Here is a 23,096-nt window from a genome sequence, read left to right on the forward strand (position 1 = left end):
AGGTGTCTGCACTGATTGGCTAAACTGAATGTCTGTCAAAAGCACTGAGATAAGGGGGCAGTCTGCAGAGGCTTAGATACAAGGTAATCACATTGGTAATAAGTGTATTAATATAAATGTGTTGGTTATGCAAAACTAGGGAATGGGTAATAAAGGGATTATCTATCTTTTTAAACAATAAAAATTCTAGTGTAGACTGTCCCTTTAACAACAAAGGTTCACATAATATAAACGACCAACAAACCCTCCAAAAAAAAACGTTCTTTCAAAGTGTCTAATAATAGTAACAAATATGCGCCATTTGTGAGACATAAGGTGGTAACTCATACCAAATTATATCAGCTCACAGACTGTATGTACTGATATATTCACAACAATAGGGTGGATACCTTTTTAACCAAAACATTTTTTTTTAATAAGGAGTTTTTATAATAGTATTGTTCAAACATATGACCGGTCATATCTAACAATTTATTTATTTTTTGGAGCCAATGTGTGTATGAAATATTTGTGCAAGTGTGTATATCACACTATGGAATTATGTGTATATTATATTATTTTTAGAATTGTGTATATCACATTATTTTGAAGAGTGATCTTTTCATTTAAAAGATCTTTTAGAAATTAGTGCATAACCACTTTGTATAACAATAAATTTCCATAACTTATAAAATTATGTTTTTTATTGATTCATAGATATTGCTTTAATATTATTGCAACAATATAATTTAATGTAATTAGGGATTTCCTAGACCACAAAAAATAACAACCCCTTAGCTTCTGTAGCGCACGTATTGTGAAAATAAACCTGCTGAAATTTCTAATCTGAGTTCCTGTGAGTATTTTTTTATAGTATTCACATTGGGCATTGCATCTATAATATTGTGGATTCTCCTTCACAATGTTCTGAAGGGAGCCTCATATGAACTTCTATTAAGTATAGTTATATGCAAGAAAAAGTCAATAATAAAATACTCAAACGCATTACAGCATTTTGTGCTACTGTATGCTGATGGGAATATAAGGCACAGGAGGATAAACAGAGAGTTTTGAGCAAATTTGAATACATAACGGTATCATAAAGGGAATGTGAGAAATATACAAATACTGCATCAAAGTGCACCAGATTAAGCGCTAGATTACAAGTGGCTGGTTATTGCTACAGCGAGCTCACGGTAGCAATTAGCACTCCGAAAATTAACCAGAGATCAGAATTTTATAAAAGTGCCCCAAATGCCCTCAAAATAGAGGGCATTATAGTTTTTTTATTACAATAAAATGTAGCGTTTTTTTTTTAAGTTTTGGGGCTTTAAAGTTGGTGGGAGTGGGGTGTTAGAAAAAAACACAATGTAAAGGTACTTTTTAGTGCTGTTTTTTTTTCTAACACCCCACTCCCACCAACTTTAAAGCCCATAAACTGCTGAATGAAGTTATTTTTTATGTGTGTTCCCAGAGACCGCATTGTAAATATATATGTATATGCTTATATACATATATACGTATGTGTATATACACATATTAACACAAATATATATGTATAGTATATATTCATATACATATATATTTAAAAATGCTGCCTATCGCTGCGCTACTTATCCCCTTCAATGCAAGAGGTTCTTATGCAGTCTCTGACGGCATCAGAATGAGGCCACCATAGGAGCCTATAGAAGCACGTTCTCAATACTTCCTCGCAATGTGAACGTTAGCGCGTGGTCGCATTTAGATTTACTTGTAATACCAGTGCACATTATAGATTACATATAGTTCAATGGCCAAAAGATTGCACAGAAAACATCAAACTGTCTCTAGTTCTTGAATACAGTTGACTCCTTAAAGAATTAAACAATAATCTGTTTTGTGCATGTACCTTATCCCAAGACAAATAAATATGTGGTTGTTATTATAATACTATGTTCCTAAGCATTCCGGAGGGTTTATATTTACTTTATAGCATTTATTTCTCTTGTAAGTTGTATTGATGTCTGTTAAATATTGTACATTTAATTTTTCTCATATGTGATTTAGTTCTTCAATTGCACATATAAATAAATATATACAGGTACTGTATACAGTATATATATATATATACACACATATTAGATTTGTAAAAAAGACACTCATTTCTTCACATACATTATTTTAAATAGTTGTTCACATCTGTGGTTATTTTCTTTTAGCAAAACATATGTGATCATCACCTCACTTTGTTATAACAGTACAGAACATTATAGTCTACAGGACATGATACTCACACATTGCCTTTGTCCTCTCTAAGGGCCTGATATTCAAAAGCTCTCCGCTTAGGCGAGATGATCTTGTCAGTATGGAGAGGTCGCTAAAGAAATTTTAATTTCAAAGATGCTTATCAGGTTTTGTATGTGAAGGAGAGACACCTACATTACAATATAAGGGCTAAAAAAAAAACTCAAAGATTTTGCATTTCTCTCCATGCCGGCGAGCATTTGAATATCAGGCCCTGAAAGAGAATGTTTCAAATGTATTACAGAGTCTCAGGATTCAGCTGTAGGGAATTATGCTTGCTGTTAGTTTCATCTTAAAGGGACAGTCTAGTCAAAATTAAAATTTCATGATTCAGATAGGGCATGCAATTTTAAACAACTTTCCAATTTACTTCTATTATCTAGATATCCTTTGTTGAAGAAATAGCAATGCACATGTGTGAGCCAATCACACAAGGCCTCTAGGTGCAGCAATCAATCAGCAGCTACTGAGCATATCTAGATATGCTTTTCAGCAAGTGATATCAAGAGAATGAAGCCAATTAGATAATAGAAGTAAATTAGAAAGTTGTTTAAAATGACATGCTCTTTCTAAATCATGAGCCGTCACTAGCACTCTCCCACTTTGAGTGAGATCTGGGGGCTCCCACCCAGTCCTACCCCGGCGATCGTGCCTGTAGAGTGACAGGCATCGCCGGGGCTTCCCGTTTTGCGTGGTGACGTCACTCGCAATAACGCGATGACGTCACCGTGCAACTTTATTTATACTTAACAATGTTAAGTATAGGAGCAGGGAGCATGCTTCTTAGAAGCCTGTATTGCAGGCATCTAAGCAGCTACAGACCCCCAAGACCCACCATTGGAAAGGTAATTGCCTAACCTTTCCAACAGTGTAAGTCTTGGGGGTCTGAAAAAAAATGAAACAAAAGTTAAAAAAAAATTGTTCAAAAAGTAAAAAAAACATTAAAAAAGCTTAGCACCCAGGTGGGAAAGGGTTAAACAGCTTTTACTTAGCCATTGTTTTAAAACAAATACTATTTTTTAATATATGTTTAACTGCTGCTCATTCATCTACATCAGTAACACACAGAGGGTTGCCGATCAGTATTTTAGAAGCCTTAAGGGGTTGCATATTAATATTAATATATTTCCTAAAATATTTAATGCCATAGGGCAAGGTTGTAGCCCTGTAGAATGTAACATAGTAGATGAGGTTGAAAGAAGGCAGAAATCCATCGAGTTCAATCTACACAGATCCTACTTGATTTACAATAAAAGGTCCACTAGAGATTAATCCCATTAAAAAAGTGACCCATTTAACACAAGCAATCATATCCCTGAATTCTGTTTCTAGCCAGAATTGTATCTATTGTGTTCTAATCACCAACACAAATAGGCCAGTAAAGTGGCTTTAAAGTAATTTTACATAGTACATAAAACAACAAACAAGCACTGCACAGAAAATAAAAATGTTTAAAACCATTTATATCTGTCACCTGGCAGAAAATTTTGGATTATTTTACAGGTCAGAGACAAAGCCCTTAAAAACTCTCTAGCATATTTTTATTTTATATCCATTGGCTCCTACAACTATCAGTCCTTGTTTTGTGGCAGGGTCATCATTCTGGATGTAGGAATTTCATTTCCCTGCAATTCTTTAATAAAACCACTTGTATTTCTAAACCCACCAGGGGACTGTGGGTTCTGTATTTGTATCTGTATTTCAAGAAAAAATGTGCATGCTCTAAACCAATCCTTAGTCCTGGTTGTAGTGTCTGGTGTGCATGTGAAAATGTAATGACTCCAATGCACAAGCAGTCTAGACAGAGTATGCAAAATATAACATGCTAATTGGACACATATATTTCTGGTGGAACAGCACTTATTCATGGGCTGTCATCGTTGACATCAGATGGAAAATAAAAATACTTATTTTAGAGTACTTAGATTCGTTTTTAAGAAAATGAAAGTTTATATTATTGCTTTTATCATTATACATCATCATACATTTTCTTAACAGTTATGTGACATTTTGCACCATTTTATTATCCTTTAAAACATGTTATTACTTATTTTGTTTAATGCTTTTAAAACGTCTTTGTTTCTCAAACTATATACCAGTGGATTTAACATTGGGACTACAGCTACATACAGAAGAGATAACAGTTTGTCTTCTTCTTCTGAATGTTGAGACCCAGGTTTTATGTACAAGCTGACAGCTGTTCCACAGAATATTATAACAATGGTGAGATGAGATGAACATCTGGAGAAGGCTTTTACTCTTCCTGTTGAGGTTTGGATCTTTAAAATGGTTGATATGATGCATACATAGGAGGCGGTTATTAACAAAAAGGGAAGGAAACCCAAAAATACACAGTCAACAGAAATGAAGGTACTGATGCCTGTAGTGTCAGAGGAAGAACGTTCAATCAGTGTTTTTAATTCACAGAAATAATGGTTAATTTGTTGAGAGCTCTTGAATGTTAAAGTTGTCACCAACAAAGACTGCATCAAAGAATTTAAAATACCAATACACCAGGAAGTAGTTGCCAACACAGCACATGCTCTTTTGTTCATGATGAGAGAATAATGTAGAGGAACACAGATAGCAACATAGCGATCATAAGCCATAGAAGTCAGCAGTAAAAAATCTGTACAAGCACACATGGCAAACATAAACATTTGTGTAATACAACCCAAGAATGAGATGCTGGTATCCCCTGTCATTGTGATAACCAGCAATCTTGGTAGAATGGAAGAGACTTGCAGTATATCCTGAGCAGCCAAATTACACAAGAAGAAATACATTGGCGTATGCAGTTGTTGTACCAGACATACAAGTAAAATAATGATTATGTTCCCGAATGCAGCTACCAAGTACATTAAAATAATTATAATGAAAATCAAAAGCCAGATGTCTGCATAGCTCGTAAATGCCTGGAGATGGAATTCTGTTTTTAATGTAGTATTTTCGCATGCATTGTCTTGTGGGGTCATAATTAAGCACATTCTGTGAGGTCCAGGCCTAGGGTGACACATTTTACAGAGTAACTGACAACAAGGAACTACCTCATCATCCTTTTCACAAAATTATCACTCTCTGTATCATTAAAAAAAAAAAAAACATTTTACGTTTTTTTGTGCTATTGCAAACAATCAGAAAATAAACTATTAATAGATGTGAGAGCACATAAGTGAGAGGCACGAGATTTCGGAATAACAGAAATGAATAGGCCTAGGACACCAGGTCTACAACAGGTGCACATAAGAACACTGCACTGTATGGAATATAACCCTGCTCTGTATATAACAAAAACTGTAGAAGTACTTTAGAAAATGGTGAACAGTGAACATGCCAGCAAGTTTATGGTACATTAACCATAGCAAAGTCATTAAAATATTTATTTGACAGTAACCTATATTTTTATTTATCCTTGCTGTTCATCTCCTCCTGCTGTTTTTATTTTAAATAGTTTTTATTCAAAAAATGTAATTAAAAGTGATGTTAATACTAGGATTTACCAGCACTAAAAACAAAGGTGACTTTAATTCACAAGTTTAAAAAGAAACTGTGTAGAAAGCTCTGGCAACCCATGGAAGTAGTTTTTTCTTCTTCTTCAATGAGGTGGTTACCACCTCTTGGCCAATACCATTGCTAGTATAAGGCACAGTGCCATACGGCTAGCACGGCTATTGGCTAAGATGAGGAAACGTCACCTCATTAAAAAAAAACTACTTTTTCTGTGGCAGTCAGAGACACTTAGGTTATCAGTAAAGCCAAAGCAAAATACTCCTACACAGTTTTTTAAACTTGTGAATGAAGGTCATCTTTGTTTTTAGTGCTGGTAAATCCTAATGTTTTTGAAATGCTAGGTTTTACTATCACTTTAAATGTAATGATACTAATTGTATACAATCAAATAAAATATGCTTTACAAAGAACACATACTACATTTAACTAAACATTCATCTACCTATAACAAATGATTTAAAGACAACTCATATGTAAGCTGTATCTAAATACTAGAAGTATAATAAAATATTTTACTTAAAAAACATTATTTAATTTATTTCCAATTTCACGCTGATTTAAGAAACTGCATTAATCAAGACATTGAGATAAAGTATTATAGTGTGATTGGGTCCACAAGCTATGCAACTTCTACACTAATATGTTCAAAATATAAAATACTAGGTTAAATACATTTCTATCACTCTTACCATTTTCCATCTCAAGAAGAGTTTGTGTTTATTTTGAAAATACTTTGGAGTTTATAAAGCTTTCTGACACCACTGGGAAAATATCTCCAAAGAAAAAAATGTATGTGGTACATTATGGGAATATGGATGCTTGCATTGGTACTTACTGGAAATGATCTAGGGAATAAGGTTGAGTGAAAACTAGAAATCTTTCTAAGCAGCATCTATCTTATTGAAATTTCTATTGATTTTTCTGCACCTATTGTGACCCCTTCAATACCAACTTCGAAAATATAGTGACCATACTTTCTTAGTTAAATATCCATATTTGTGCAATGAAAAGGATATTATGACAAGCCAGTTACTTTTTAGAGAAAATTGAATGAGTTTAGTGGCTAGTTACCACAAAATAGATATATTATATTTGAAATCCATTGAAGTAACAGAGTTCTTTATAGTAGGACCCCATTTCTTAAGGTGAAGATGCAACTTTGGAGCTTCAGCATTTAAGGCTCATGCGAACAAGTGTGAAACAATAGTTATGTAACTGTGGTCCTAAAGAGATTTTCCAGCATAATAATATTATGTATCTATTGCACAGACTATGATTATGGCAATCTGCCGAAACGCGTAAGCCTGTGTGCTGCGCTCTCCCCTAACATTTGTGGTATGCTGTCACTGTTCTTTGTTATGCAATTTTAAACCTTTTTTTAATAAAGTATCCAGTTTTTACAAGGAGTGTGGTATTGTATCTCTCTTTTTTCTGTCTATTGCACAGAAACCACATATCAGGATTGATAATGACATGCCCCCCAAAAAATAGTACGGCATAAAATGTTGCTTTAACTCATAGAAATAGTTTTTTTCAGGTCGTCACAGCAACTTCCAAAACGCCCCTCAGAAATACTTTTTTTCCTCTTCTTTATTCTGTTGACATTATCCAATCATCATCATCCATATGTAAATTAACCACTATTAGCCTGGGGGTGCACGTGCGCGTGCACATTAAGAGCTATTGCATTCTCCATTGTCCTTATTGGGACGCTTCAAATCATGCGAAGTACTGAAGCCGCTTGCTAGTAATACTATGGAGCTGTGAGTTGTCAGATTTACGGAGCGAATAGGAGTTCAAAGGTAGCGCATGACATCACAATTGCACTGCGTATGCACATCCTGATGCACGTTAACAGAGCTAGTTCACAAGGGACTTTCATGGCCGTATATTAATACAATTAATGGCATTGGCTATGATAAGGCTAAAAAACGGAGGGCACTGGAAAAATTATTTTATTCAAAATAATTTATCTTAAAAACGAAGCAATATTTTTATATAGATCATATTAGAAAGTGAAATGTTTTTTTTTAACAATATGTACATTAGATATTTGATTTAAAAGCACTGGACTGTCCCTTTTATTACCACAGCTATTTGGATTCTTAGCCACCTAAAGTGGGGCCGAGTTAAATCATCCCGATCCAATTTAGATTGGCAGCCCTTCCTAGTTTGCCAGCAGGGGGCGGCGGCATTGCACAAGCAATGCGATTCTGGGCTGACAAGGTTCCTGACAAATAATAAATGTAGCCCATAGCATTAGAATTAGAGTATGGTACTGATTTAGCCTTCCGAGTATACAATAAATGTAGCAAAGCATGTAAAGGGCAATCACATTGGATAAAATATAAAATAAAAAAAATATTGAAAAGGATTGCAAAATAAATAGTAAGGTTTTCAACAATGTAAATTGCAAAAACAAATATCTAAGAAAGTATTATAGAATTATAATATAACAGTAGAATGATCAACAGTCACCAGGGAAGGCTTAGGTACTACATATCTTCTCTGTTGTATATACAAGAGTAAAAAAAAAAAACAGACACAACATTGCAGTAAAATTCATCTTTTTTGTCCTTACCAGTGACTTGGCTGAATAAATTGCATTGTACCAAAGTAAATAAACCTACATGTCCATATGGAATATATCAAATGGGTCCAAGTTCACTTTGCTCTCTAATAGCCAAAAGTATCTAATTAGTTACTATGAGAAAATAAGTATACACACAGAAAAAGGTGAATCAGTCACAAAAGTTACAGTGGCACATAACATGACTTTTTATTTGTGCTTTTAATGAACTACTCCTAGGAAAATATGAGTATCTGGTAATGCACTTCGGATTGTCCAATGCACCCATCTTGTTTTTTGTTTTTTTTCTTCTAAGTTTTAATATAGGATCGATAACTTTCACTCCTAAAGTAGTTGTGTACACTGTTGGGGATTTTTTTTTTTATTATAACATAACCAAACTAAACAATAAACAAACTTAAGCTAATACCCTCTCCTATTGAAGGAAACGAGGCCCTGAAGAACAGATAGGGAAACCTAAACTTCGTACAAGATTATAGCTTGGGAAAATTGTCTATGTTTTGGGTGTATTATATTGCAAGGAATTTTCCCATGTATGTGCAATGTGACAAACCAAGGGGTGGGTTACCAGTGCTAAAAATACAATTATGAGAAAGTAATTAAAAGGAAATATCAGTGCTGTATCTCAGAGTAAATGGGGCTATATATATCTAAGAGCTAGCAATGTAAACCTATACAGGTATTACAAGATAGGGTATAGTGATGAAATGCAATGTGTTGGTGGGGTTGTGATTTGCGGTTTATATCTTCTGCGTTAAAATGGTCGCTGCATCTAGGATGGGTTTGTAAATGTAATGAGCAGGTGTGCCCTTTCTACAGTAATAGGTGGCACTAAACCTAGCCTGTCAAAACACTCTTTGCACAGGGAACGTCTTTGGTCTTTAAAGACCAGTTTTTGTATGACGTACCCTGTAGGACGTGTGTCGTTAAGGGGTTAAATTAGCCTAAAGCCTTTTATCTGCTAAACTAGGAAGCAGTGGTCTTATAAATAAATACACTGTAATTGTGTGGCAAGTAGTTTAGAAATGGTCTTAGGCTAATATATGTTTAAATCATTAACCAGTCTATTTCTAAACTGCTTGTCAGTCAATAACAAAATAATTAAGGTACTCTTGAGAAAGCCGGGGTGTCACCGGCGAAACGCGTAGAGTTTGTCTTGGTCGTTTTGAGGATCCGTAGCAATAGGAAAAATTCATCCTGTGACGTATACAGCTGATCACAAGCCAGGAGCGTTTGAATCTCTGACTGTTTGGTCTAAGGACCGGTTCCGGTAGCCATTTGTTATGGTCTTTTGGACGATTGGATTATCCGGGCTGATGTTGTCTGTATTTCTTGTGAGTTGCACATTTTAACATGTGGATATGTCCACCTATTAAAATACTACCTTGAGTCGGATTTGCGCTGTCTCCTTCTTTCATTACAAAAAATAATTAAATTGACTCATGGACATAAAAGGAACAGTTTAGTCAAAATTAAACTTTCATGAATCGGAGCTTTACAATTTACATCCATTAACAAAATGTTACCGGTCTTTTTATATGTACACTTTTTGTGTCACTAGCTTCTACTGAGCAGGTGTAATAACTGACATCATATACGTATATGCAACCTTTTGTGATTGGCTGATAGATAGAGGGGGAGTGGAAATAGACATAACTTTAAAACTTGTCCAAAATAAATCTATTACTCAGTTGAAGTTTAGACTATGGGGCATATTTATCAAGCTCCTTATGGAGCTTGATGCTCCTTGTTTCTAAAGACTGCTGCTCCATAACTTGTCTGCCTGCTCTGAGGCGGTGGACAGAAATCAACCCGATCGAATGCCCCGATTGGCAGCGAATCTGCAGGGGGCGGCATTCCACAAGCAGTTCACAAGAACTGCTGGTGCAATGATAAATGCCGACAGTGTATGCTGTCGGCATTTATCTATGTTTATTGATGTGCGGCGGACACGATACGCTACTTTGTATCATGTCCGCTCGCACAATGATAAATATGCCCCTAAGTGCTATTGCATTGTCATGTTATAATGCATGTGTTATGCAAATTTACATTTTTTTTTTGGGGGGGAGGGCTTTCTTGGATTCTTGCACATGGGCCCTGCTGTTTCTAGTTATGCCTCTGACCTTATCATCTACTCAATGAGCAATTGCTTGGCCATATGTAAAACACTTACCCCTCAGCAGGATTGGGTGCAAGGTAGATACGGCACTCCGCTGCCATCAAGCTCAGTAAGGAGCCATCAGTACCTCTCTTTCTAAGTAGTTGAACTGTAGAGCACACCATCCCACATTGCTTACTGGGTTTCCTGTCTACTTCAGTAGTCTTTGCATTAAGGTTATCTGGTATGTCTATAGGCTGTAACATCATCACATGAGTGTTAAATATTTCCTCCAAGAGGGTTGGGATAGCTGTATATATGTCCCCCATTATATAACATGTATGAGCTAGTAATTGCTAAAATAGCAGTTTAATGATTACTGCTCAATCCGTGTTTTAGGCGATGGGGTGTTGAGGCCTTAATGTTATATCACCACCTGGAGACAGAATGGTCCGGACCAGGGCTGGTTGCTCACTAATACAGTAATCCTAAGATTGAACCAGTCAATATATATGTCATGTATAGATACATTAGATTCCAACAGATAATCGCCGGATTCAGGGAATCCCCCAAGCAGCCTCAAATATTGCGACCATTCATGGCTGCTGCTCAGACATACCCCCTCATATTTGTGTCAATATTTTTTGATACCACAGTCAATGATTCTAAAATGATGGACATGTTATTATCAGGAAATTGCTTTATTACCTTCATATAATGTTTATTTAGATGCACTTTTTGATGGGAAGCACAGAATTTAACTTGCTATCTTTTATGTTATTTGATTGCTTTGTTGTGATTTTTCTTCCCTTACATTTAGGGCAGCCCTGGAAAAATTTGAAGATCAACCATATTTTTTTTATTTTTCTTCCCCCAAAATATTTTTTACAAAATTAAATTATAATAATTTTTAATAAAAAAAAAAAAGTAGATTGTTGTTATATAAGAATCTTATACAGTTTCATATGTGACTCCCTCACAGTGTGAAAATGATTATCCATAGTGTGATCTGGAGAAGACACAGTGTGTCACAGAATGACTTGACTAGACACTAGAAACCATTTAACGGAGGGTTACCAAAATGGTACATGGTCTAGGAAAAAAATTAGTTGACTTTAATACATATAGCTCAGAGAAGAACAAAGAGGCAATACAGCTGCGTCACCTCACCAGCAGCACCACCACATTAAATTGTAGCTGGACGGTCCCAGCTGCGGCCCACTGGGAAATATACTGGTATCCTGATAGGCCAATCTGGCCTTGTTTACATAATTGTCTAATTATGACTAGGAAAAAATATGTTCTGTTTTTGTTAATCACCTGGATATCTGCATGTGGGAATTCATTATTTTAATCATCTTTACTTCAATATTTCCATTTTGTGATTCCAACAATATTCAGCAGTTGTTTTGTGATGTTAAGGCACTGGCCGATCCCTTGTGAGGTGACACTGGATTAGTCTGGTCATATCATTTAAATGTATTTTTACTGGGACTCTGCACAAACACACTAAATACAGTGCCATCCACTAATATTGGCACCCTTGGTAAATATGAGCACAGAAGGCTGTGGAAAAATTGGCTTTATTGTTTAACCTTTTGATCTTTTGTTGGAAAATACACAAACATACTCTGCTCTCATGGATATCAAACACTTGCAAACACAACACAGGTTTATCCAAAACAATTATTTGGAATTACATCACATAGGTAAACAGGCTTTTGCATCATCATCATCTATGAGGGTGATATGTGGTACCAAATTACTTACTGAAAAGTATCTTTAATATATATGTTCTTGTACTTATAGAATGCACAAAAACTGTTTTAATTCTTTGCTTAATTTTTCTTATTTTTACATTCCATATTTATATGGAAACAGGAAAAACATATTTATGTAATATTCATATTTAATAACGGTTTTAACTATGTATTTGTGAGAAGGGTGGTCATGTCGGATAAAGTACGGAAGAGTCTGGTGTAGGACATCAGAAAGACGCTTCTTGCCATGTCTGCTGATGAACTGTTTAAGATCTCCCAGCGCATCGGTCCAGTGCCAGACAGGGACATTTCCGAACTAGATGCTGGAGACCAAGGGCTATTTTGAATACATCAATGCCTTCATGTATAGTACAGACTTATTAGAATCAGAGGACAGGTATGGCTAAACTGTTGAATTTTGGAGACATTGTTGACTCCGTTGAACATGTTCATACAGTGGGGCAGATTTATTAAGCAGCATATGACGCGCAAGCCTTCTGGAGGTGGGGGACTGCAATCATCCCGATCAGATACAATGATTGACACAAGAAATGCTTGTGCAATGATAAATGCCGACAGTGTATGCTGTTGGCATTTTTCGATGTCGGGCGGACATGATTCACTACAGCAAATCATGTCCACCTATTTGTTAGATCTACCCCTATGGCTGCACCTGCTCATTAAAATAATGATGGTAATGAGAGTAAGGTTGATGTTGGTGCACACACTTCAAGCACAACACATACAGCCATTACTACTGATCAAATCCTTACTACAGACACTGTTCATGCAGCATCATCTGCAACTATAGCTGACAAAGGGGTTAGTGTAGTTAATGTAAACTTAAATACTAATCAGAATGTAACCCATCATTATCTTGCAGTATGCTCACAAATCCCACATTGATACAACGATTGACAACAGTATAACAACAAACACACAACAATAATAATAATACATAGCTTAGCAACCACCCTGAATGGTCCATGCAGTTGCCATCAGAGAAGGTAGTCTCCCTAAGGGACCTCTCCTACCTCCAGCATTGCAAGTTTAAAATATAAGGAGGACAGATTGGTGACTACACATCTAACATCACATACCCTAGTGTATGCAGACAAATTGAAGACGTAATCAAATAAAGTTTTAGTGATACTGAATTAGTCAGGGGGACTCTACAGATAATAAAAACAGGCAGTTTCAAGGACATGTTGAAGAATAAGGAAGACATGACGGTTGAGGAACTCAATCCCAGCAGACAAAAATAGAACAGAGTTATTACAGGAATTAATGTGTACAAAACAAAATGACAATGAAATGCCTCAGCAGTTCCTGTATCGAGTAATAGGTCTCAAACAGAAAATCATCTTTGCTGCAAAACAGGCTAACACTAAAGTGAGATGCAGCTCGGCAGCTATTCAGGATAGTTTCCTTCACACTGTTTACCAGGACCTAGGACACAAATATAAATACATTCATAGTGCGTTAAAACCCCTGCTATCCAACCACAACATCACAGATTAGGAAATACTGAGAAATGTACCAAAAATCACCAGCAAAGAGAATGAGTGTGTCCAAAGGCTGGGTCCTGTAACTCGTACTAAGCCAAGCATTGCAAATTGTACCCAACTTGAAAGTGAACCTTTGAGAGATGTGAAAGAAACCCATTTACAGAAAAACAAGAATTATCCAATCAAACAACTGACCGCTCAAATCAAAGCACTTACCAGTATGGTAGACTCAATGAGAAATGAATTACAACAAGCACAGCTTGAGCATACCTGTCAGCGTGGCGTGAATCGGCCACCTCAACAAAAAAAAATTGGTCAGATCTAGCGTCAGAACCACAATGAGGTGCGCAATGGGATAGTGATAATGTGAATAATAATAATGAATAATAATAAGCATGATAATGATAAAAGCAATAAAGTCTTTGGTGTTATTGGCACAACGGGAATACTGTTTAGAAATATACACTCATTTCTTCACATACATTATTTTAAATAGTAGTTCACATCTGTGGTTATTTTCTTTTAGCAAAACATATGTGATCATCACCTCACTTTGTTATAACAGTACAGAACATTATAGTCTACAGGACATGATACTCACACATTGCCTTTGTCCTCTCTAAGGGCCTGATATTCAAAAGCTCTCCGCTTAGGCGAGATGATCTTGTCAGTATGGAGAGGTTGCTAAAGAAGTTTTAATTTCAAAGATGTTTATCAGGTTTTGTATGTGAAGGAGAGACAGCTACATTACAATATAAGGGCTAAAAAAACTCAAAGATTTTGCATTTCTCTCCATGCCGGCGAGCATTTGAATATCAGGCCCTGGAAGAGAATGTTTCAAATGTATTACAGAGTCCCAGGATTCAGCTGTAGGGAATTATGCTTGCCGTTAGTTTCATCTTAAAGGGACAGTCTAGTCAAAATTAAACTTTCATGATTCAGATAGGGCATGCAATTTTAAACAACTTTCCAATTTACTTCTATTATCTAATTTGCTCAATTCTTTAGATATCCTTTGTTGAAGAAATAGCAATGCACATGTGTGAGCCAATCACACAAGGTCTCTAGGTGCAGCAAACAATCAGCAGCTACTGAGCATATCTAGATATGCTTTTCAGCAAGTGATATCAAGAGAATGAAGCCAATTAGAGAATAGAAGTAAATTAGAAAGTTGTTTAAAATGACATGCTCTTTCTAAATCATGAAAGAAAAAAATTGGCTTTCATGTCCCTTTAAATTTAACCCTTTGAGTGCTAACGACGGCTCTGAGCCGTCACAGAGTTTCCCACTCTGGTGCTAATGATGGCTCAGAGCCGTCACTAGCACTCTCCCACCTTGAGTGAGATCTGAGGGCTCCCACCCGCTCCTACCCCGGCGATCGTGCCTGTAGAGTGACAGGCATCGCCGGGGCTTCCCGTTTTGCGTGGTGACGTCACTCGCAATAACGTGATGACGTCACCGCACAACTTTATTTATACTTAACAATGTTAAGTATAGGAGCAGGGGGCATGCTGCTACAGACCCCCAAGACCCACCATTGGAAAGGTAATTACCTAACCTTTCCAACAGTGTAAGTCTTGGGGGTCTGAAAAAAATAAAACAAAAGTTACAAAAAATTGTTCAAAAAGTAAAAAAATTAAAAAAACATTAAAAAAGCTTAGCACCAAGGTGGGAAAGTGCTTAGCACTCAAAGGGTTAAACAGCTTTTACTTAGCCATTGTTTTAAAACAAATACTATTTTTTAATATATGTTTAACTGCTGCTCATTCATCTACATCAGTAACACACAGAGGGTTGCAGATCAGTATTTTAGAAGCCTTAAGGGGTTGCATATTAATATTAATATATTTCCTAAAATATTTAATGCCACAGGGCAAGGTTGTAGCCCTGTAAAATGTAACATAGTAGATGAGGCTGAAAGAAGGCAGAAGTCCATCGAGTTCAACCTACACAGATCCTACTTGATTTACAATAAAGGTCCACTAGAGATTAATCCCATTAAAAAAGTGACCCATTTAACACAAGCAATCATATCCCTGAATTCTGTTTCTAGCCAGAATTGTATCTATTGTGTTCTAATCACCAACACAAATAGGCTAGTAAAGTGGCTTTAAAGTAATTGTACATAGTACAACAAACAAGCACTGCACTTCTAAAGATCTGCACACAAAATAAAATGTTTTAAAACCATTTATATCTGTCACCTGGCAGAAAATGTTGGGTTATTTTCCAGGTCAGAGACAAAGCCCTTAAAAACTCTCTAGAATATTTTTATTTTATATCCATTGGCTCCTACAACTATCAGTCCTTGTTTTGTGGCAGGGTCATCATTCTAGATTATGTAGGAATTTCATTTTCCTGCAATTCTTTAATAAAACCACTTGTATTTCTAAACCCACCAGGGGACTGTGGGTTCTGTATTTGTATCTGTATTTCAAGAAAAAATGTGCATGCTCTAAACCAATCCTTAGTCCTGGTTGTAGTGTCTGGTGTGCATGTGAAAATGTAATGACTCCAATGCACAAGCAGTCTAGACAGAGTACGCAAAATATAACATGCTAATTGGACACATATTTCTGGTGGAACAGCACTTTTTCGTGGGCTGTCATCGTTGACATCAGATGGAAAATAAAAATACTTATTTTAGAGTACTTAGATTAGTTTTTAAGAAAATGAAAGTTTATATTATTGCTTTTATCATTATACATCATCATACATTTTCTTAAAAGTTATATGACATTTTGCACCATTTTATTATCCTTTAAAACATGTTATTACTTATTTTGTTTAATGCTTTTAAAACGTCTTTGTTTCTCAAACTATATACCAGTGGATTTAACATTGGGACTACAGCTACATACAGAAGAGATAACAGTTTGTCTTCTTCTTCTGAATGTTGAGACCCAGGTTTTATGTACAAGCTGACAGCTGTTCCACAGAATATTATAACAATGGTGAGATGTGATGAACATTTGGAGAAGGCTTTTACTCTTCCTGTTGAGGTTTGGATCTTTAAAATGGTTGATATGATGCATACATAGGAGGCGGTTATTAACAAAAAGGGAAGGAAACCCAAAAATACACATTCAACAGAAATGAAGGTACTTATGCCTGTAGTGTCAGAGGAAGAACGTTCAATCAGTGTTTTTAATTCACAGAAATAATGGTTCACTTGTTGAGAGCTCTTGAATGTTAAAGTTGTCACCAACAAAGACTGCATCAAAGAATTTAAAATACCAATACACCAGGAAGTAGTTGACAATAAGGCACATGCTCTTTTGTTCATGATGAGAGAATAATGTAGAGGAACACAGATAGCAACATAGCGATCATAAGCCATAGAAGTCAGCAGTAAAAAATCTGTACAAGCACACATGGCAAACATAAACATTTGTGTAATACAACCCAAGAATGAGATGCTGGTATCCCCTGTCATTGTGATAACCAGCAATCTTGGTAGAATGGAAGAGACTTGCAGTATATCCTGAGCAGCCAAATTACACAAGAAGAAATACATTGGCGTATGCAGTTGTTGTACCAGACATACAAGTAAAATAATGATTATGTTCCCGAATGCAGCTACCAAGTACATTAAAATAATTATAATGAAAATCAAAAGCCAGATGTCTGCATAGCTCGTAAATGCCTGGAGATGGAATTCTATTTTTAATGTAGTATTTTCGCTTGCATTGTCTTGTGGGGTCATAATTAAGCACATTCTGTGAGGTCCAGGCCTAGGGTGACACATTTTACAGAGTAACTGACAACAAGGAACTACCTCATCATCCTTTTCACAAAATTATCACTCTCTGTATCATTAAAAAAAAAAAAAAACATTTTACGTTTTTTTGTGCTATTGCAAACAATCAGAAAATAAACTATTAATAGATGTGAGAGCACATAAGTGAGAGGCACGAGATTTCGGAATAACAGAAATGAATAGGCCTAGGACACCAGGTCTACAACAGGTGCACATAAGAACACTGCACTGTATGGAATATAATCCTGCTCTGTATATAACAAAAACTGTAGAAGTACTTTAGAAAATGGTGAACAGTGAACATGCCAGCAAGTTTATGGTACATTAACCATAGCAAAGTCATTAAAATATTTATTTGACAGTAACCTATATTTTTATTTATCCTTGCTGTTCATCTCCTCCTGCTGTTTTTATTTTAAATAGTTTTTATTCAAAAAATGTAATTAAAAGTGATGTTAATACTAGGATTCACCAGCACTAAAAACAAAGGTGACTTTAATTCACAAGTTTAAAAAGAAACTGTGTAGAAGGCTCTGGCCACCCATGGAAGTAGTTTTTTTTCTTCTTCAATGAGGTGGTTACCACTTCTTGGCCAATACCATTGCTAGTATAAGGCACAGTGCCATATGGCTAGCACGGCTATTGGCTAAGAGGATGAAACGTCACCTCATTAAAAAAAAAACTACTTTTTCTGTGGCAGTCAGAGACGCTTAGGTTATCAGTAAAGCCAAACCAAAATACTTCTACACAGTTTTTTAAACTTGTGAATGAAGGTCATCTTTGCTTTTAATGCTGGTAAATCCTAATGTTTTTGAAATGCTAGGTTTTACTATCACTTTAAATGTAATGATACTAATTGTATACAATCAAATAAAATATGCTTTACAAAGAACTCATACTACATTTAACTAAACATTCATCTACCTATAACAAATGATTTAAAGACAACTCTTATGTAAGCTGTATCTAAATACTATTAGTATAATAAAATATTTTACTTAAAAAACATTATTTAATTTATTTCCTATTTCACACTGATTTAAGAAACTGCATTAATCAAGACATTGAGATAAAGTATTATACCGTGATTGCGTCCCAAAGCTGTGCATCATCTACACTAATATGTTCAAAATATAAAATTCTAGGTTAAATAAATTTCTATCACTCTTACCATTTGCCATCACAAGAAGAGTTTGTGTTTATTTTGAAAATACTTTGGAGTTTATAAAGCTTTCTGACACCACTGGGAAAATATCTCCAAAGAAAAAAATGTATGTGGTGCATTATGGGAATATGGATGCTTGCATTGGTACTTACTGGGAATGATCTAGGGAATAAGGTTGAGTGAAAACTAGAAATCTTTCTAAGCAGCATCTATCTTATTGAAATTTCTATTGATTTTTCTGCACCTATTGTGACCCCTTCAATACCAACTTCGAAAATATAGTGACCATAGTTCCTTAGTTAAATATCCATAGTTGTGCAATGAAAAGGATATTATGACAAGCCAGTTACTTTTTAGAGAAAATGGAATGAGTTTAGTGGCTAGTTACCACAAAATAGATATATTATTATATTTGAAATGCATTGAAGTAACATAGTTCTTTATAGTAGGACCCCATTTCTGAAGATGCAACTTTGGAGCTTCAGCATTTTAGGCTCATGCGAACAAGTGTGAAACAATAGTTATGTAACTGTGGTCCTAAAGGGATTTTCCAGCATAATAATATTATGTATCTATTGCACAGAAACCACATATCAGGATTGATAATGACATGCCCCCCAAAAAATAGTACGGCATAAAATATTGCTTTAACTCATAGAAATAGTTTTTTTCAGGTCGTCACAGCAACTTCCAAAACGCCCCTTAGAAATACTTTTTTTCCTCTTCTTTATTCTGTTGACATTATCCAATCATCATCCATATGTAAATTAACCACTATTAGCCTGGGGGTGCACGTGCGCGTGCACATTAAGAGCTATTGCATTCTCCATTGTCCTTATTGGGATGCTTCAAATCATGCGAAGTACTGAAGACGCTTGCTAGTAATACTATGGAGCTGTGAGTTGTCAGATTTACGGAGCAAATAGGAGTTCAAAGGTAGCGCATGACATCACAATTGCACTGCGTATGCACATCCTGATGCACCTTAACAGAGCTAGTTCACGAGGGACTTTCATGGCCGTATATTAATACAATTAATGGCATTGGCTATGATAAGGCTAAAAAACGGAGGGCACTGGAAAAATGATTTTATTCAAAATAATTTATCTTAAAAACTAAGCAATATTTTTAAATAGATCATTTTAGAAAGTGAAATGTTTTTTTAACAATATGTACATTAGCTATTTGATTTAAAAGCACTGGACTGTCCCTTTTATTACCACAGCTATTTGGATTCTTAGCCACCTAAAGTGGGGCTGAGTTAAATCATCCCGATCCAATTTAGATTGGCAGCCCTTTCTAGTTTGCCAGCAGGGGGCGGCGGCATTGCACAAGCAATGCGATTCTGGGCTGACAAGGTTCCTGGCAAATAATAAATGTAGCCCATAGCATTAGAATTAGAGTATGGTACTGATTTAGCCTTCCAAGTATACAATAAATGTAGAAAAGCATGTAAAGGGCAATCACATTGGATAAAATATAAAATAAAAAAAAATATTGAAAAGGATTGCAAAATAAATAGTAAGGTTTTCAACAATGTAAATTGCAAAAACAAATATCTAAGAAAGTATTATAGAATTATAATATAACAGTAGAATGATCAACAGACACCAGGGAAGGCTTAGGTACTACATATCTTCTCTGTTGTATATACAAGAGTAAAAAAAAACAAACACAACATTGCAGTAAAATCCATCTTTTTTGTCCTTACCAGTGACTTGGCTGAATAAATTGCATTGTACCAAAGTAAATAAACCTACATGTCCATATGGAATATATCAAATGGGTCCAAGTTCACTTTGCTCTCTAATAGCCAAAAGTATCTAATTAGTTACTATGAGAAAATAAGTATACACACAGAAAAAGGTGAATCAGTCACAAAAGTTACAGTGGCACATAACATGACTTTTTATTTGTGCTTTTAATGAACTACTCCTAGGAAAATATGAGTATCTGGTAATGCACTTCGGATTGTCCAATGCACCCATTTTGTTTTTTTGTTTTTTTTTTCTTCTAAGTTTTAATATAGGATCGATAACTTTCACTCATAAAGTAGTGGTACACACTGTTGGGGATTTTTTTTTTTTTATAACATAACCAAACTAAACAATTATCAAACTAAAGCTAATACCCTCTCCTATTGAAGGAAATGAGGCCCTGAAGAACAGATAGGGAAAACTAAACTTCGTACAAGATTATAGCTTGGGAAAATTGTCTATGTTTTGGGAGTATTATATTGCAAGGAATTTTCCCATGTATGTGCAATGTGACAAACCAAGGGGTGGGTTACCAGTGCTAAAAATACAATTATGATAAAGCAATTAAAAGGAAATATCAGTGCTGTATCTCAGAGTAAATGGGGCTATATATATCTAAGAGCTAACAATGTAAACCTATACAGGTATTACAAGATAATAGGGTATAGTGATGAAATGCAATGTGTTGGTGGGGTTGTGATTTGCGGTTTATATCTTCTGCGTTAAAATGGTCGCTGCATCTAGGATGGGTTTGTAAATGTAATGAGCAGGTGGGCCCTTTCTACAGTAATAGGGGGCACTAAACCTAGCCTGTCAAAACACTCTTTGCACAGGGAACGTCTAAGGTCTTTAAAGACCAGTTTTTGTATGACGTACCCTGTAGGACGTGTGTCGTTAAGGGGTTAAATTAGCCTAAAGCCTTTTATCTGCTAAACTAGGAAGCAGTGGTCTTATAAATAAATACACTGTAATTGTGTGGCAAGTAGTTTAGAAATGGTCTTAGGCTAATATATTTTTAAATCATTAACCAGTCTATTTCTAAACTGCTTGTCAGTCAATAACAAAATAATTAAGGTACTCTTGAGAAAGCCGGGGTGTCACCGGCGAAACGCGTAGAGTTTGTCTTGGTCATTCTGAGGATCCGTAGCAATAGGAAAAATTCATCCTGTGACATATACAGCTGATCACAAGCCAGGAGCGTTTGAATCTCTGACTGTTTGGTCTAAGGACCGGTTCCGGTAGCCATTTGTTATGGTCTTTTGGACGATTGGATTATCCGTTTGGGGCTGATGTTGTCTGTATTTCTTGTGAGTTGCACATTTTAACGTGTGGATATGTCCACCTATTAAAATACTACCTTGAGTCGGATTTGCGCTGTCTCCTTCTTTCATTACAAAAAATAATTAAATTGACTCATGGACATAAAAGGGACAGTTTAGTCAAAATTAAACTTTCATGAATCGGAGCTTTACAATTTACATCCATTAACAAAATGTTACCTGTTTTTTTATGTGTACACTTTTTGTGTCACTAGCTTCTACTGAGCAGGTGTAATAACTGACATCATATACGTATATGCAACCTTTTGTGATTGGCTGATAGATAGAGGGGGAGTGGAAATAGACATAACTTTAAAACTTGTCCAAAATAAATCTATTACTCAGTTGAAGCTTAGACTATGGGGCATATTTATCAAGCTCCTTACGGAGCTTGATGCTCCTTGTTTCTAAAGACTGCTGCTCCATAACTTGTCTGCCTGCTCTGAGGCGGTGGACAGAAATCAAGACGATCGAATGCCCCGATTGGCAGCGAATCTGCAGGGGGCGGCATTCCACAAGCAGTTCACAAGAACTGCTGGTGCAATGATAAATGCCGACAGTGTATGCTGTCGGCATTTATCTATTGATGTGCGGCGGACACGATACGCTACTTTGTATCATGTCCGCTCGCACAATGATAAATATGCCCCTAAGTGCTATTGCATTGTCATGTTATAATGCATGTGTTATGCAAATTTACATTTTTTTTGGGGGGGAGGGCTTTCTTGGATTCTTGCACATGGGCCCTGCGGTTTCTAGTTATGCCTCTGACCTTATCATCTACTCAATGAGCAATTGCTTGGCCATATGTAAAACACTTACCCCTCAGCAGGATTGGGTGCAAGGTAGATACGGCACTCAGCTGCCATCAAGCTCAGTAAGGAGCCATCAGTACCTCTCTTTTTGAGTAGTTGAACTGTAGAGCACACCATCCCACATTGCTTACTGGGTTTCCTGTCTACTTCAGTAGTCTTTGCATTAAGGTTATCTGGTATGTCTATAGGCTGTAACATCATCACATGAGTGTCAAATCTTTCCTCCAAGAGGGTTGGGATAGCTGTATATATGTCCCCCATTATATAACATGTATGAGCTAGTAATTGCTAAAATAGCAGTTTAATGATTACTGCTCAATCCGTGTTTTAGGCGATGGGGTGTTGAGGCCTTAATGTTAGATCACCACCTGGAGACAGAATGGTCTGGACCAGGGCTGGTTGCTCACTAATACAGTAATCCTAGGATCAATTAATTCAGCAAAGATTGAACCAGTCAATATATATGTCATGTATAGATACATTAGATTCCAACAGATAATCGCCGGATTCAGGGAATCCCCCAAGCAGCCTCAAATATTGCGACCATTC

At 36.0% G+C, this 23,096-nt stretch overlaps 2 protein-coding genes across 2 annotated transcripts; both read right to left on the reverse strand.

Moving 5' to 3' along the window:
• Nucleotides 1-4,292: 4,292 nt before the first annotated feature.
• Nucleotides 4,293-10,729, reverse strand: LOC128664616 (olfactory receptor 5V1-like). The gene is made up of 2 exons (XM_053719432.1): nt 10,539-10,729; nt 4,293-5,265 (listed from the first exon to the last, which is right to left on the reverse strand). Exons 1-2 carry the CDS (start codon nt 10,727-10,729, stop codon nt 4,293-4,295), a joined length of 1,164 nt encoding a protein of 387 aa, XP_053575407.1.
• A 5,763-nt stretch (nt 10,730-16,492) lies between these two features.
• Nucleotides 16,493-22,745, reverse strand: LOC128664617 (olfactory receptor 5V1-like). Its single transcript, XM_053719433.1, has 2 exons — nt 22,555-22,745; nt 16,493-17,465 (listed from the first exon to the last, which is right to left on the reverse strand). The coding sequence occupies exons 1-2, from the start codon at nt 22,743-22,745 to the stop codon at nt 16,493-16,495; spliced, it is 1,164 nt and encodes a 387-aa protein (XP_053575408.1).
• Between the last annotated feature and the right edge of the window lie 351 nt (nt 22,746-23,096).

The sequence above is a fragment of the Bombina bombina genome, chromosome 6 (genome assembly GCF_027579735.1).
Source record: "Bombina bombina isolate aBomBom1 chromosome 6, aBomBom1.pri, whole genome shotgun sequence".
In the NCBI taxonomy this organism is placed as follows: domain Eukaryota; kingdom Metazoa; phylum Chordata; class Amphibia; order Anura; family Bombinatoridae; genus Bombina; species Bombina bombina.

What these genes read in the sequence shown, in the direction of transcription:
- LOC128664616 (XM_053719432.1), bottom strand. Translation starts at nt 10,729, where the DNA reads ATGTTACAGCCTATAGACATACCAGATAACCTTAATGCAAAGACTACT. An exon ending in GCACCCAATCCTGCTGAGGG is followed by an intron (nt 5,266 to 10,538) that starts GTAAGTGTTTTA and finishes GTGTCACCCTAG; the next exon opens with GCCTGGACCTCACAGAATGT.
- LOC128664617 (XM_053719433.1), bottom strand. Translation starts at nt 22,745, where the DNA reads ATGTTACAGCCTATAGACATACCAGATAACCTTAATGCAAAGACTACT. An exon ending in GCACCCAATCCTGCTGAGGG is followed by an intron (nt 17,466 to 22,554) that starts GTAAGTGTTTTA and finishes GTGTCACCCTAG; the next exon opens with GCCTGGACCTCACAGAATGT.